The sequence below is a fragment of the Garra rufa genome, chromosome 23 (assembly GCF_049309525.1).
Source record: "Garra rufa chromosome 23, GarRuf1.0, whole genome shotgun sequence".
Lineage (NCBI taxonomy): Eukaryota > Metazoa > Chordata > Actinopteri > Cypriniformes > Cyprinidae > Garra > Garra rufa.
The window spans coordinates 14,989,812-15,006,691 of NC_133383.1; the positions used below are offsets into that span (position 1 = coordinate 14,989,812).

The window sequence follows — 16,880 nt, forward strand, 5'->3', positions numbered from 1 at the left end:
ATAAAAAAAAACATTGTTTTTATTTTAACTCAATGTTTCCATATTTAACTTTAACTTAATATTTCACATTGACTAAGTAACTTACCCCCGGTTTCACAGATGGGGCTTAAGCCTATTCCTAGACTAAAATGTAAGTCTCAGCTGTTTCAACTAAAATAAAATTGCACTGATCGATCTTAAAATATATCAGTGCCTTTGTTTTGTCTGACGACGCACACCAGTAATGATTTTTTTTCTAAGCATGTTTATAAAAATCGCTTAAATGTCCTAATTGAGCTATGGCCTAATCCTGGCTTAGTCTAAGCCCTGTCTGTGAAACCAGGCCTATGTGTTGTCTTAGGTGTTTCTGTTTAACTCAACCTATTTATTTTTAACAAATCCTGTATTTAATTTAAAATAACTCATATTTAACTATTTTCTCAGTATTTAAAACAGCTTATTTGTACTTAACATTTCCTTTGTTAAAAATTTGTTAAACATTTTCATATTTAATTTTAGAATTCAGCATTTTCATATTTAACTCAATGCTTAATGATCATTCAAATATTTATGTATTCAATATTTCAATATTTATATTAGCTTTTCAGTTTAACTCAATATATTTAACTTAATGTTTTCATACATTTAAATTACTGCCTTTAAAATGTGTTGTCGTCATTTTTTTTTTTTTTTTTCATTTTTTAGGTCATATATTTATATTTAACTCAGCGTGTACAGTCGTGGCCAAAAGTTTTGAGAATGACACAAATATTAGTTTTCACAAAATTTGCTGCTCAACTGCTTTTAGATCTTTGTTTCAGTTGTTTCTGTGATGTACTGAAATATAATTACAAGCACTTCATACGTTTCAAAGGCTTTTATCGACAATTACATGACATTTATGCAAAGAGTCAGTATTTGCAGTGTTGGCCCTTCTTTTTCAGGACCTCTGCAATTCGACTGGGCATGCTCTCAATCAACTTCTGGGCCAAATCCTGACTGATAGCAACCCATTCTTTCATAATCACTTCTTGGAGTTTGTCAGAATTAGTGGGTTTTTGTTTGTCCACCCGCCTCTTGAGGATTGACCACAAGTTTTAAGATTTGGGGAGTTTCCAGGCCATGGACCCAAAATGTCAACGTTTTGGTCCCCGAGCCACTTAGTTATCACTTTTGCCTTATGGCACGGTGCTCCATCGTGCTGGAAAATGCATTGTTCTTCACCAAACTTTTGTTGGATTGTTGGAAAAAGTTGATGTTGGAGGGTGTTTTGGTACCATTCTTTATTCATGGCTGTGTTTTTGGGCAAAATTGTGAGTGAGCCCACTCCCTTGGATGAGAAGCAACCCCACACATGAATGGTCTCAGGATGCTTTACTGTTGGCATGACACAGGACTGATGGTAGCGCTCACCTTTTCTTCTCCGGACAAGCCCCAAACAATCCAGATGCCCCAAACAATCGGAAAGAGGCTTCATCGGAGAATATGACTTTGCCCCAGTCCTCAGCAGTCCATTCGCCATACTTTTTGCAGAAGATCAATCTGTCCCTGATGTTTTTTTTTGGAGAGAAGTGGCTTCTTTGCTGCCTTTCTTGACACCAGGCCATCTTCCAAAAGTGTTGGCCTCACTGTGCGTGCAGATGCGCTCACACCTGCCTGCTGCCATTCCTGAGCAAGCTCTGCACTGGTGGCACTCCGATCCCGCAGCTGAATCCTCTTTAGGAGACGGTCCTGGCCCTTGCTGGACTTTCTTGGACGCCCTGAAGCCTTCTTAACAATGCAGTGGAAAGTTTTTTTCGGGATTAAGTTAATTTTCATGGCAAAGAAGGACTATGCAATTCATCTGATCACTCTTCATAACATCCTGGAGTATATGCAAATTGCTATTATAAAAACTTAAGCAGCAACTTTTCCAATTTCCAATATTTCTGTAATTCTCAAAACTTTTGGCCATGACTGTACATGTTTAACTCAGCTTAGTCAAATCTAAAGCATTAACTTAATGTTTCCATATTTAACTGAATATTTTACATGTAATATTTACTAAATAACTTGGTGTTGTTGTATTAAATGTAAGTTTTTTAGTTCAGCTCAACCTATTTATATTTAACAAATATTGTATTTATTTGTAATATAACTTATATTTATTATACTTATATTAATATATTTAACTATTTTCTCAGTATTGAGATCAGCTAATTTGTATTGAATTTAACATTTCCTTTTTTAAATTTGCCAGACGTTTTCATATTTCAGAATTCAGAATTTCCATATTTAATTCAATATAGTCGTGCTTAATGATCATATTTTAATGTTTATGTATTTAATATTTCAGTATTTATATTTAAATTAGCTTTCCAGTTTATCTCAATGTATTTAACGTAATGTTTTCGTACATTTAAATTACGGCTTTTAAAATGTAGTGTTGTCGTCATTTTTTTTGTATTCATATTTTACTCAGCCTTTACATATTTAACTCAACTTAGTCATATATACTTTATTTTAATTTGATTTAACTTTTACTTAATATTTCATATTTAACTGAAGTGTTTCTGTTTAACTCAAACTATTTATATTTAACAAATACTGTATTTATTTATTTATTTATTTACCTATTTTCTCTGTATATTAAAACAGCTTATTTGTATTTAATTTAACATTTTTTTTAAGCATTTTCATAGTTATTAAAGAATTCAGCTTTTTCATATTTAACTCAATATAGTCATGCTTAATGATAATATTTCAATGTTTATGTATTTAATTGCAATTATTTATATTTAACTTGACTTTCAATGTATTTAACTTAAACATTATTTTTGTATTTCGGTCAGCTTTTCAGCTTTTATATAATTATGACTTAATGTATTTATGCTTAATGTTTTTGTATTTCACATACCACATATTCAGCTCTGCCTCAACATTTAGATATTTAACATTTACTTAGAAATGTATCATATATATACTTAACGCTTTAACACTTAACCCTATGATTTTTATAGTAAACAAAGCAGAAAAATATATTGAGTTTATTACCTCGGGCAGTTTTTAGCAATCCCAGGGCTCAGGGTTGAGTTTGTCATGCTGTGTGGCCTGTTGTGCTTGTTCCCAGCGTGGTTAAACTCTCTCTGGTTTCTCCCTGACTGAATTGGAAAGGAACAACATGCAATTAAAGTTGTTTCTCCTGCGCTGAAAGTGGCAGGTTGGGTTTTGCAGTGTGTCCTTTACGAGACAAATGGGCAGTAGATGGGGAGCGTACAGAAATAGCAGCCGTGTGTGAGGCCTGTGGAATTGTGTGCGGATGTTGGATCGCGAGCGTGCGTCTAGGTGGGGATGTGTGCATGTGTTATAAAGAGAGAGAAATGGAGAGAGACAGAGTGAATTTCTGTTTGTGGTTTCTGTGGGCTCTGCATCTGTGTGTGTGTGTGTGTGTGTGAGATGTAAACCGTGGAGAAGTGCACTGGGCCAGTGAGCTGGTGCAGTCAGGGTTCTGGCATGCGAGAGCTGTGCACACGAATCTCGTCGGCTCCCGGTGACATGACAGTCCCCACGGGCTCGCGGGCGACTGCGTGTTCGCTGTGAACATACCTTCAGATCCTTTTGTCTGTGCGTCCTGTGATGTTACATGCACTGACTCGGATAAACAGCGCAGTTTGATTCCCCTCAAATCCAGGCAGAAGAGCAACGTCAGGCCCGTTCGCACCTCTCAGCCTTTTTTCGTCTCCGCATCTAGCGTGTTTTGCTTGACAGGGTCTCTGCTGCGTTGTTGGTTGTGTGACATTTCGGAGGGTGGATTTTTGCTCTGTCTGATCCATTTGTCTGTACTCCCATCAGTCTGGCAGGTTTTGAATTACTGCGGGGAACACAAAGGACCTCATCCTACCCACCTGATTTATCTGCACAGATCTACGCTCGCTGGCTGAGTGCAAAGAAAACATTTCATCTGTGTCAAGCAAGACATTTCGCCGTCCCAGAAGCTCTTACATTGTTCGCTGATATTTCCACAGTATTGTGCAGATGCATTATGCGCGTTTTAAGCTGTTTTAAATAGAGCTCTGTACACTATAGTAGACTAAACTAGCATGAATAGCTAAGCTAATACCTCTATCACTATCGCTTAAACGGTTAGTTCACCCAAAAATGAAAATTCTGTCATTACTCACCCTTAAACCCGCAAGACATTTGTTCATCTTTAGAGCACAAGTTAAGATATTTTTGATGAAATTCGACAGATTTCTGACCCTGCATGGACAGCAACACAACTGACAAGTTCTAGGCCTAGAAAGGTAGTAAGGACATCATTAAAATAGTCCATGTGACATCAGTGGTTCACATAATGTTATGAAGCTACAAGAATACTTTTTGTGAGCAAAGAAAGCAAAAATAACAACTTTATTCAACAATTCCTTCTCTTCGGTGTCAGTTTTCAATGTGCGTTCATGAGAGTACCATGACACATAAAATTATTTTAAAAATATTATTAAATCCTCTGTCGAAATCTTCAGATATGTTTAAGAAGAATCATCTGCTTGCAAATAAGGCGGAGAGCAGAACATGAAGAAGAAGAAATTGCAGAATAAAGTCGTTATTTTTGTTTTCTTTGTGCACAAAAAGTATTCTCGCAGCTTTATAACATTACAGTTGAACCACTGATGTCACATGGACTATTTTAATGATGTCCTTACTACCTTTCTGCGCCTTGAACGTGGTAGTTGCTGTCTATGCAGGGTCAAAAAGCTCTCGGATTTCATCAAAAGTATCTTAATTTGTGTTCTGAAGATGAACAAAGGTCTTGCAGGTTTGGAACGACATGAGGGTGAGTAATTAATGACAGAATTTAGGTGAATTTGGGACATTTTTGGGTGAACTATCCCTTTATACTGATGGTTATTGGTTTCTAAACCACAAACCTTAACTGTTCAAAGTCAAATTCAGCTTTATTGTCAATTCTGCCACATGTACAGGACATACAGAGAACTGAAATTGCGTTACTCTCAGACCCTTGGTGGATAACAGATAACATTAAATACAAAAAGTAGTATTTTAAAAATACAAATAAAAAAAATGAATAAATACAATTTTACATATAATATAAAAAAAAATACAATATACAAGTAAGGGCACATGGCAGAGAGTGCAAACTAGACAAGAGTAGTGCAAATGCAGACATATAGTGCAAATAGAGCTTGTTAAACTTTGTTGTGAAATTCAACCTGTATTATTTGTGGTAGAAACAAAAAATGATACCTCACATTGTGTGGTTTGTACTGGAAAGATATATTGTTACTTTTCCAAGTGATAAAACTTGCAATTTTCATCTAGCTGTTGATAAAACTAAAGCAAAAATAAAATAAATTAATGGATCAAAATATTATAGAAATTTTGTTTTTTTCAGGGGTCAGTAAATATGGTTGTTTAACAACCACTTTTGCACAGGAAAACAACTTGTATTTTCATCGAATTTAATTTAATAATGCAGTGCTTTCATATTTGTATTTCACTTGATATTTCATGTTTGGATTTACCTCGATTTTTGTATATAACTCAATATTTTCATATTTATATTTATCGATATTAAGTTAATACCTACACTTATGACATTATTACAACTTATGGATAAGCATTTTTTCTAAACCACAAACCTTAAGTATTAAACATTGGTATGTAGTTAGACCCGTTATATTGGTGCTATGACACTGTTGTGTAACTTGTAGAGAAGAGATGTTTTTCTATGCAATTCAAACTTTGTGTTTTTCATCTTTTTGCCTCATTTACTTCAGAAAAAGTAAAAACTAGTTATTAGTATTTAATTTACTCCAGAACAAAACTCTTGAAAACTCCATAGGAGTTGATTGTACACCTGTGTGATTGCTGTTGAGAAAAATTTGGGTCGATGATGTTTGTTGTTTTGAGAGTTAGTGAGGAATGACACTTGAGAAAGAGCTTTTTTATCTCCTGGAGGTCAGACACTCAACAAGAGGAGAAAAAATCAAACCCCGAGGGTTTTCTTACCACCCCAGCCTTCAAAAGGTTAAGAGAGGATGGGAGGACAAAAAAAACCCAGCAGGATAAAGCCCACACTGGCTCCATAAGATAGGGGCCAAATGGAGAAAGAGAGCAAAATGGAAATCTAATGGGCTAAATCTGTGAAATGTCGTACCAGCCCAGGGGGATTTGAGCCGCAGCAGAAACAAAGACACTGGGGAGAGAGCGAGCGAGAGTGAGTTCGAGCAAGATGGGAGAGAGAGAATCGCCTGAAAGAGTTGAATTACAGCCAGAGGATGCATGTAACCTGGACCTCTCTCTCGCTAGCTTCGCCCGAGCGCCGAGTTAACCTCCCCTTTCTGACAGCCGTGCTGGATGGAAAAGGTCAAAATCAAAGCAGCTGGTTCTCATAATTTATCAGGCCAGAGACGACCAAACACAATAATCAAATGCAGTAAGTGTTTAATACGCTCTATTCATCAGCGGTAGCTCGTGAAATAACAAAAGAAGTCGCGTTTACATGTTCCTGGATTACATTCACACTGTTATTTCTTTGGACTTTCCCACATTGTAGCGTGTTCTCGTGTAGATGACGAAATAATCCGAATGAATGATCTCGCAGATAACCTCTGGCCCCCGGTTCGAGGTGATGAAGAACATGCCGGATTTGAAGGCCGAGCTCCGATGGGAGTTACACACGTCTCACGCAGTTCTCGTCTTTATCTTTTCATCTTTAAAGGGGACATATCATGGAAAACAGTCTTTTTCAATGTAGAACATTGATGCACTCTAACATCTGGAACATCTATATAAAGATGCTCAGATTCCAGTACACAAGAGATCAGCCAATCACAGCAGAGCTCATTTGCATATAGAATTCTTGAAGTCACAGTAGCAAAAACAGGCTGTTTAAATATATAAGGGTCAAAGAAAGGGCGTAACACTAAATTATGATTGTTTTCGGGTGCAAGAAACCTTGACTAAGTGAATTCAAGGAAAGAAATAAAATACTACGAAAGTGTCGAATATGGCCCCTTTAAGGTCGTCATTTAATGTGTTTTTACAGTGGGGCCCATAAAGGAGGGAGTGAACATGAACTGACGAGAGCAGAAATGAGAGGAGATTAGGTTATGCAGGTTCACAATCGTGTGCTAGCTAGAGAGAAAGAATGAGTGCCTCTTTACACTGTATTTAAGAGGGATTGTATTTTTGTATTCTGTGCCATGACGAGATCATAACACTGTTAATGCATAAAATAAACCTCTGATCTGCAGCCTTTAGGTTTAAAGGAGTATTATATTCCATAATTCCCAAATCTGTGCAGATCTAACGTTATTTAATGATTTATATTTAACTATTTGGGTTTTGTAAAGCACAGATGGAAGGAAGCTAGCTAAATAATTATTAAATAATAAATATCTATGTTATTGAACATTTAAATTTTTAAAGCTGCAATGCACATACTTTTGAATTTAAAAAAATTGCGGGGTATTTTAATAGCTGTTTAGACATTGTTCTGGTGTGTAATGGCCATTTTTCACAATCCAATTAATTCCCAGTGGATAACATTGTCCCGTCCTACTTTTTTTTTGGTTGCATATCCTGTTTCACTTTAAAATGTCACGTTACAGAAGCAAAATGGGGTTTCACATTGACGTTAAAGAGCCATCATGTAATTGGAGTGAATAATTATGTTTCAATAATAATTTGAAACATAGTATTTTCACAGCGCTCTTCACTTTTTTTTTTTTTTTTGACACAATGAAACTCCAGCGCAGCAGCATCATCCATGAGATGCCGGAGTCACGCGCTTAAAAGTGCGCACAAAGCCGAGTTAAGCTCATCTGAATCATTAAACCAAATCGCCTCTAATTAAGCTTGGCTGTTGAATTAATTTCAGCTGTGCTTGACTCCTCTCAGTTTGCAGTCACATGGTCAGAAATGTCAATGGGAGAACCGCTCGAGAGAAGAGTACAGTGGGTGACAGAAATAATGCAAGTGCTTTTATCAGATTAAGGGCTCAGTATGTGGGCTAACAAGTTTCACTCGGTTAAAGATTATGTGTTGGTTGAATTTTGGTCTGTTTCAGATACAGCTACAAGCATTAGCTTTGCTGCTTCAAGTGTAACGTTGAGTTTGGTAAAAGTAGTAGTACGAAAATGGCTACCGTAGGGAGTAGGAGTTAGTACACAAGCTACAAAGTGTGAATGTTCTGAGTTTGTTACAGATTGGGTTACAAAATCTGTTGAAGTTGTAGCCTAGCAGTTAGCATACATGCTACAACACATTATCTTGCGCAAGTGATTTGAGTAAAGATTGTGTAAAAAAATGGCTATGGTACAAAATTAGTTGCCTGGCATTTAGCACACATGCTACACATTATTGTGTAAATGCTTTGAAGATTGATTAAGATTGTGGAAAAATAAAAAAAAGATGGTTTGAGTAGTACAGAAACATTTGTTGACGCTAAAGTCTAGCGGTTAGCACACACCAGAAACAACACATTGTTATTTGAGAACATATTGGGTTTGGTCAAGCTGTTCTAAACCTGGATGCACTTCTTTCTTCTGTGAAACATAATTTGAAATACTTTGAAGAATGTTGGTAACCAAACGGTTATGGAAGTGTTATGGAAGTCAGTGAGGACCATAAACCGTTTGGTTACCCACATTCTTCAAAATACTTTCTTTTATGTTCCACAGACGAAAGAAGTTCATGCATGTTTGGAACAGCTTGAGGGTAAGTAAATGATGACAGAATTTAAATTTTTGAGTGAACTATCCCTTTAAAGGATTAGTTAACTCCTGAATGAAAATTTCCTTATAGTTTACTCACCCCCATGTCATCCAAGATGTTCATGTCTATCTTTCTTTCTTCAGTCAGGAAAACATTCCAGTTTTTTCTTCATATAGTGGACTGAATGGTGGACAACAGTTTGAAGGTCCAAATTGCAGTATTAGTGCAGCTTCAAATGAGGAATGAGGGTCTTATCTAGGTCATTTTCTAAAAACACATAAAAATTCTATATCTTTTAACCACAAATGTTCATCTTGAAACAGCCAATCAGCGCAGAGCTCATCATTATTATTCATGAACCTTCCAAATAAGGTAATAACAGACCATTTCATTCTAGGGACAAATCCTAGGGTTGTAAATGGACCTGTAAAACTGCTTCTGCCCTTTCCTATGCCATATACCTTCTTTGTAGATATCAGAGTCAGAGTTGATACAAAATCAAAATATTGTATCAATGCATTCTGTGGCACCTTTAAGGGCGTTTGGCTTTTTTTGCATGTTCGCTTTGTAAACACTGGGACGGTACTTCCGCCTACGTCATGTGCAGAGGTCGCGTTAACTGAAAATTGTCCGTCATTGACGGAATTTTTGATCAGTGATGGAATAATCTGAAGGCTGTAGATTACTTTGATAGATTACACTGAGGGCAATCTATTGTAACTTAACTATAATTCTCACCCGTGTCCAGTTGGTGTTAAGTGTGCTCCAGTGTGGCAGCAGAGCGCGGGATCCAGAACAAAAATGAACTGTCACAATCTTTTACTATGCATTTAATTGCGCACAGGCGAGTACCCAGTTTAAGCTACAGCGATCTATCACGCCACATTAAAGAGCGCTAAAGCGGCATTTATTGCTTAGAGTTTCCAATGTGCATTTGAAATCTGAGACTTTGTTTCATATCAAAAGTAACAAAGCACAGAACTTAGCCTATTGCGATTTATTGGACGGGAGCCGTACTGTTCATTCATCAGCTGAAAACAGATCGATTGGGATTTAAGAATCGATGTTAATTAGTAAAAGTGAGAATATTAAATTAAATGTAACACAAAAATAAAAGCAATTAAATGTGTTGACTACTTTATGTGTGAAGTCGTGGACGCAGAGCTAGTGCAAAACGAGCATTTGTGGTTAAAAAGTATAGACATTTTACCCTTTTTTTTTTTTTTTTTAGAAAATGACTGTTCGTTTTACTAGATAAGACTTTTATTCCTGGGCTGGGATCGTGTAGAGCCATTTGAAACTGCAGTTTGGACCTTCAAACCGTTGGTTCCCATTGAATGCCACTATATGAAGAAAAATCCTGGAATGTTTTCCTCAAAAACCTCAATTTCTTTTTGACTAAAGTAAGACAGACATCTTGGATGACATGTGAGTGAATTATCAGGAAATTTTAATTCTGGAGTGAACTAATCCTTTAATTCCTCAGCCTAGACTATGGGATTGGATCATAATGTTTTCAGAAACTTGTTTCTTAATCACCTTTGGCCCTTTTCTTCATTCTCGAAACAATAAAAGTTAACTTAACCCAAACAGTTACCGTGAGTGTTAGAAATGCGCCAACTTGTCGTTTTTCCTGACAGGATGTTTGAAAGCTCTATTTGAGTGACCAAACCACACTCATTTGAGCTGAATGTTTAATGGGGACATACAGTACTGTTAACCTTTATTGAAAGCAGTTGTGTTTACACACCTAAGCCATGCCATTTGCTGGGCTGAGCTGCGCGCTAGCAGAATTGAGAATATTATATCAGATTAGTGTGCATTAAAAGGAGTCTGAGGCCTATATTAGTGTAATCCCTCTGTTTTAACCTGGGCTTGTCCATGTGGCTGAGCCGTGAACCCACTGCTGGGCTACACAGCTCGCAGTCCATCGGATTACTGTGAAATCGAGAGGGCTTAATGGCCCTGCGTGTGCGCGGTAGTGTGTATGTGTGCGCTTGCCAGCATGCATACGGGTGAGTGTGCAAGTGTTCACATGCATGACGGGGTTATGGAAGTCCAACTGAAAAGGCTGATCTCTACACAACAGCACACGCATACCCAGATGCTTTCATGATGAATGCTCTCACGAACGCTCGTAATTGCATATGCACACATGCAAGCGGCCCAGAAGTGAGGCAAGATGCTGATTACCCGTTTTATGTTGATGTGAGGTCTTCTGTTCCACCTGGTCTGTTCCTTACGTGACCCATTTTATTGCATTGCGTTATGTTGCATCATTGTGTTTTACTGCAACAAACCTGCGCTACCGTTTCTCTCCTGCCTGCGTAAGTAATGTGCGCCTTCATTTTTTTCAGGGCCAATGAGATTGAAGCGGTGATGACAGATTTGGAAAGAGCCAATCAGGTAAAGGCCACCTTCCTTATGGAAAAGTGACTTGTATTTCTATTGTATGCAAATTTAAGATACAATAACAGCCTGTTTAGGTCTTTTATTAATATCTGCGGTCTAATGGACTCTACAGAAGTTGCAGTGCTAGATTGCAAATTTCTTTTATTAGCACACAACTTTATTGGAGTCACATATATCCAAGTTCCAGATATCCTAATTCCCTCCATCTGCTTTCCTTTTGGAAGAAATCCATCATTCCCTTGCACTTTTTCGAGCTCTGAGCCCCAACGGCTAAATCTAAATGGATATCAGATCTTTTATGTGATGCAATATAAAGAATCTCTTGCCTTTTTATGGGTTTTGTGCATTTCGAGAGATTTTCTTCTTCTTTTTAAATCGTCAGTCTATCATTTTTCTGACCTTATATGTTTAGGAAAGCTTATCTGTAGAAACATTTTATATTATAATATAATAAATTGATCTCTTCTTGAATTATTTCTTGCGAACATACTCAGAACTCCCACTTTTCTGAATGTCGATGTTTGTAAACGGTGTAAAATCAGTTTGCTTGTCTAAAAATGATAAACCAAGTTTTATGTTTTTGAAAATGTAGGGCAAGCAATAAACAAACACCAGAGTGAAAAGTTTATAATCATTGTTTTCATTAGCATTATTATTCCAATCAGCAGAAAAAAGAACATTTGGTAAGACTTGTTACGTAGACGTTTAGAATAAATTAGCATAATTAAGCCCCTCATTACCATAAATGCATAAAGATGGCGGTGTTTGATTCAGTGCAGCTAAAGGTTGAGCGCTTTAAGCAGCTTTTACAATACATTGAACTTTTAAAGCCTCATCGTGAATCTAGCCATTTGTCTTTAGGTCAGGCATGCATTCTAGGCCAACAAATGAATTAACACCACAATCTTATTTAAAATGAACTCTGTGTGATTTGCATATTCTGTGAATCAACCGACTGTACATACCTTGACACACTTTAGCTTGAATACTAGAGCACTCAGCCAAGTAGGAGCCATGTGAGTTCAGTTAACATTTTTCAGCCCCGCCATAAAAAAATCAGGCCTGTGATCTTTTAGCTCCCACTCTTCACAATTCACAGACGTCAGTTAATATAATGGTTATGTATCCTTGACTTAGGCAATTTTTAACCCATTTGTTCTGTTTGTGGCCCACAGAGGGCTGAGGCGGCAGAGAGGGAGGCTGTGAGCCTGAGGGAGCAGCTCACTTCAGCTAGCAAAACACTGCAACCATCCAATCAGATCCAGAAGGCACCAGAAGTGGTAAGAGTGAAACTCTACATGCCTGTACTGTAAAGAGAGAGACAGGAAGAGGGAAGGATGCATTCATGATGATGTTGTAAATACTTCATTTACTCACCCCTATGTCATCCAAGATGTTCATGTCTTTTTTCTTCAGCTGAAAAGAAATTAAGGTTTTTTTGAGGAAAACATTCTAGGATTTTTGTCCATATAGTGGATTTCAGTGGAGATCAACAGGTTGAAGGTCTAAATTGCAGTTTCCTCGACTGGGATTTTGGACAATTTGGACCTTCAACCCATTGAAGTCCACTATATGGAGAAAAGTCCTGGAATGTTTTCCTCACAAACATTAATTTCTTTTCGACTGAAAAAAAGAAAGACATTAATCTTGGATGACATGGGAGATGAGTAAATTATCAAGAAATTTTAATTCAGGAATGAACTTATCCTTTCATAATATTATAATATAAATACTGATTAATCACTTAGGCCTGTCAAAAAATAGTTAATCAGGATTGATTTAAAATTTGCATACATTAGAAGCACTATATTTTTTTATTATTATGCTTAATATTCTTTATGAATTATGCATTCACAATGTTGATGCAAATAGTGTAGCCATAAATTTATTATTTAAATATTTATTCATTTAAATATTTGATTATTTGTAAATAAATTATAAGTAATTACATTTTAATATTCATTTATTTATAATGAATAAATAATAAATAATGGATCAATAAATTATAAATATCATCAATAAATGTTAACAGCATTAAATCATAAATAATGTAATACTGTATTTAAACTATATTCATAATTATTTATGAAATGATTACAATGTACAATATAATGCTTTTAAAATACCCTCATTATTCTTTGCAGGTTTATTTAAATGCACATTTGATACAAAATACAGTAGTCAACATTTGAAGTGGATCAAAATAAGTGGTTCTAAGAAAAGAACGGGTGTTGTTTTGGTTTTAGGACAACTTTGATGAAAGGTTTTGATCCACTTCAGATGTTGACTAGTGTAGTAATTCGTATCGCACTGCTCATCAACACAGAAGTTTGCCTTGGCTAATAGGAAGTGTTACCATTTCTGTACAGCATTGTAACGTGTGTGTATTTGTGTGTACAGGACAAGTCTCTGGAGGCAGAGCTCGGTGCGAAGGAAAGGGAGGTAGAGCGTTTGGCTGAGGATGTTCAGAGACTTCAGGCCAGTCTGGCCCAGCTCAGTGAGACCTCCACCAATCAGATCAGCCAGCTCGAGCAGCAGCTGAGCTCCAAAGAGGCCCTATTAAAGGTCAGTCAGACCACTGACTAATATCAAGCGTATTAATGAATATATATTAAGTTAATATAATAAAAGACAGTTAGTAGTATGCAAGTTAGTTAGTCCTGCACTGCATTGTACTTAATTACTGTGGTAAAATCACTGTGCCGTACAGACTTTTTCAATTAAACATAAGCATTAATAAAAAAGCACAGCTCTTTAGTTGGCTAAACAGCTGTAGCAAGTACAAGTGAAAGAGCCTGGTGGGTCATTACAGAGCAGCGGCCCATCTAAAGTCACATTAACGCTGGACTCCAGACACGGGCTGTTTGGACTCGACATTTCATGTCGGATGAAGCGAGTGGTCCTGCTCGTGGCAGCAGTCAGATCTCTGCTCTGCGGCTGCAGGACAGGCCTGTAAATGTTGCAGCGGCTCACACGAGCCATGTGACCCATGTAGTGAATGTTTAGAGTTTGAATGACAGCTGGTTGGATGACAGGAGACTGAGCTGAGACGAAGCCATCGCTGAGCCTCACGCGGAGAGACTGCTCTGATCTGGCCTGCCTTTAGCAGACTCAACTTCTACTGTAGAGTCTGAGCGTGTGCCGTGCCTGGAGATTCATAAGCGCGTAGACGTTCTCACGCATGTAGAACATGAAGTATATAATACAATTTAATGATAGCAAATAAACTATAAAAGTACACATATGAGAATATATGTACAGTGCTGTGTAGTAACTGATTACATGTAATCTGGATTACATAAACAGATTCCAAAAATAAAATACTTGTTATTAGTGTATAGTACATTTTAAAATGCTCATAATCCGATTACAGATTACTTTTTTATGGATTACATGATTTACATTTGCAGTAAATTATTCATAATTTATTGATTCACCCTACCCTTATTATTTCTTGTTTAGAAGTTTATTTATTTATTTAATTTTTTTATTTTTCTAACTTATATGTGATCCTGCACCACAAAACCTTAAGTAGTAGCACAGGTATATATTTGTAGCGATAGCAAAAAGTCAAAATTATAAATTTTTCTTTTATAACAAAAATCATTAGAATATTAAGTATAGATTATGTTCCATGAAGATATTTAGTAAATTTCCTACCGTAAATATATAAAAAGTTATTAGTAATATGCATTGCTAAGAACTTCATTTGGACACCTTTCCAATTTTCTCAATATTTAATTTTTTTTGCACCCTCAGATTCCAGATATTTAAATAGTTGTATATCAGCTAAATATTTATTCAGCGTTTTGATATGATGTATAAATCATCAATTTTAAAAAATCAACCCTTATGACTGGTTGTGGGGTCGGTAAGATTTTCTGGCAGATTTTTTTCAAAGAGGTTTCTTATTCTCATAGAGGTTTCATTTATTTGAACAAAAATACAATTAAAACAGCATTATTGTGTTTTGTGAAATTTTCTTACAATTTACAAACTGTAACTTGTTTTTAATATATATATATATATATATATATATATATATATATATATATATATATATATATATATACAAATTGTTTTAATATATTATAAAACAATTTATTCTTATAATGAATAAAAATGTATTTGAAGTAGAAATATTTTGTAACATTATAAATATATATTCTGTTTTATATTCTTTTCAATTTTGATGAATTTAATGCATTCTTGCTGAATAAAAATAAATCCTTAAAAATCTTACTGGTCCCAAAATGTTAAACAGTATAATAACAAATATATTATTTCAATAAATAGGAAAGAAATGTTTGTTCTTTTAATGAATAAAAACATTAATTTGAAGTAGAAATCTTTTTTGACATTATAAATATATATTCTGTTTTATATTCTATATTCTTTTTTAACAAAAAAAAATCATACTGGCCCCAAACTTTTGAACAGTATAATAACAAATATATTATTTTAATTGAATGTAATTGTATTTATTTTCTATTTATCAATAATATTTTTAAATCTATAATCTTTGATCTAAATAAATAGAATCATTTATATATATGTATATATATATATATATATATATATATATACACATACATTTTTTTTTTTTTTTTGAGGATAGGGCACCAATAGAAAAGTTATTACTCACTCCTATCCCATTCCAAAATAATATGCTGTTTATATATTCTATGGACCCTCTGTGCAGCTCTACACAACTTTACATTGACAGGATTTTCATTGAAATATTCCTTTCAAGTGCTTTTAAAAAATTGAATGCAGTATAATATAGTTCATCACTAATTCACAGTACAAATATGCCTATAAATACTTATATCTGCCTTTTCCCCCTCCCCAGCAACTTGAAGAAAAGCTTCAAGAGCAGTCAGACTACGAGGAGATCAAACTAGAACTCTGGTAAGTTCTGAAGCACTAATTCTGTCAGCGCAAATAATCCTGACGCTTCAGCCTTTTCCCTCACATTTGTGTGAATAATTTGAGCACGATTAACATAATTTTAACACTGATGGGAACGTTGCTTCAACCTTAACATGAATTGGGCCTAAATAAGCAAAGGTTTTGTTTGGAGTGACCTGACCTGTTGTTGTTTATCCACATATATAATTTAGGTCCCTCAGTCCATCCTTAACCTTTATCCAGCGCTGCGTTATGCACGTATCGTCCCGTCCTCTCTCGCTCCAGGGCCTGAATAGTGAGTTCTCCCTACCTGGTGGTCTTGAACTTTACAGTCAGACGTACCGAATTTGATCCGATGTAGTTCAGCCAGCCGAGATATGAACCGCAGAGATCGCCAAAGTCGCTCTGCGCATGGACCTTTCTTTCCCATATTTTACCAGGAGGAATTTTACTCTGCGGTAATCTCAGTTCTGTTTAATAAATTCAAAGAACCTTAGGTATGCAAGGAGTATTGGGTCTTAGTTTAGAGAAAAGCGGATTAAGCACGCTTTGTTGTCGGAGTGGTTTCTGCACGGGACTGAGGGATTGCTGTGTTTCATCTCCAGCCACAGCTGTAATGAGGAGGCTAACGTAGTTTGCATCGGCGATAACCTAATTGAGTGATGTGTGTGTTTTTGGCTCGGCCGCTCGTCTGTGCTGTCGGCGTGTGTGTTGGGAGGCTTCGGGAGATGTCTGGCTGTCCGTTGCATAACTCGATTTTAGGCGTAATATTCCCAATTGGGACTTATAAAGCAAGTAATCCATGAATAGAGGGTGTTGTTAAGATCTGTGCTAGTCTGATGATCGGCCTAAAAAGCTGC

At 36.0% G+C, this 16,880-nt stretch overlaps 1 protein-coding gene across 1 annotated transcript in view; it reads left to right on the plus strand.

The window, feature by feature from the left end:
* Positions 1–16,880, plus strand: part of cux1a (cut-like homeobox 1a) — a 106,334-nt gene that overhangs the window by 50,475 nt on the left and 38,979 nt on the right. The window contains exons 9-12 of the mRNA XM_073829238.1: positions 11,055–11,103; positions 12,285–12,413; positions 13,510–13,674; positions 15,962–16,020. Of these exons, the coding sequence (XP_073685339.1) occupies positions 11,055–11,103; positions 12,285–12,413; positions 13,510–13,674; positions 15,962–16,020 (402 nt within the window). The remainder of the gene's footprint in view (positions 1–11,054; positions 11,104–12,284; positions 12,414–13,509; positions 13,675–15,961; positions 16,021–16,880) is intronic.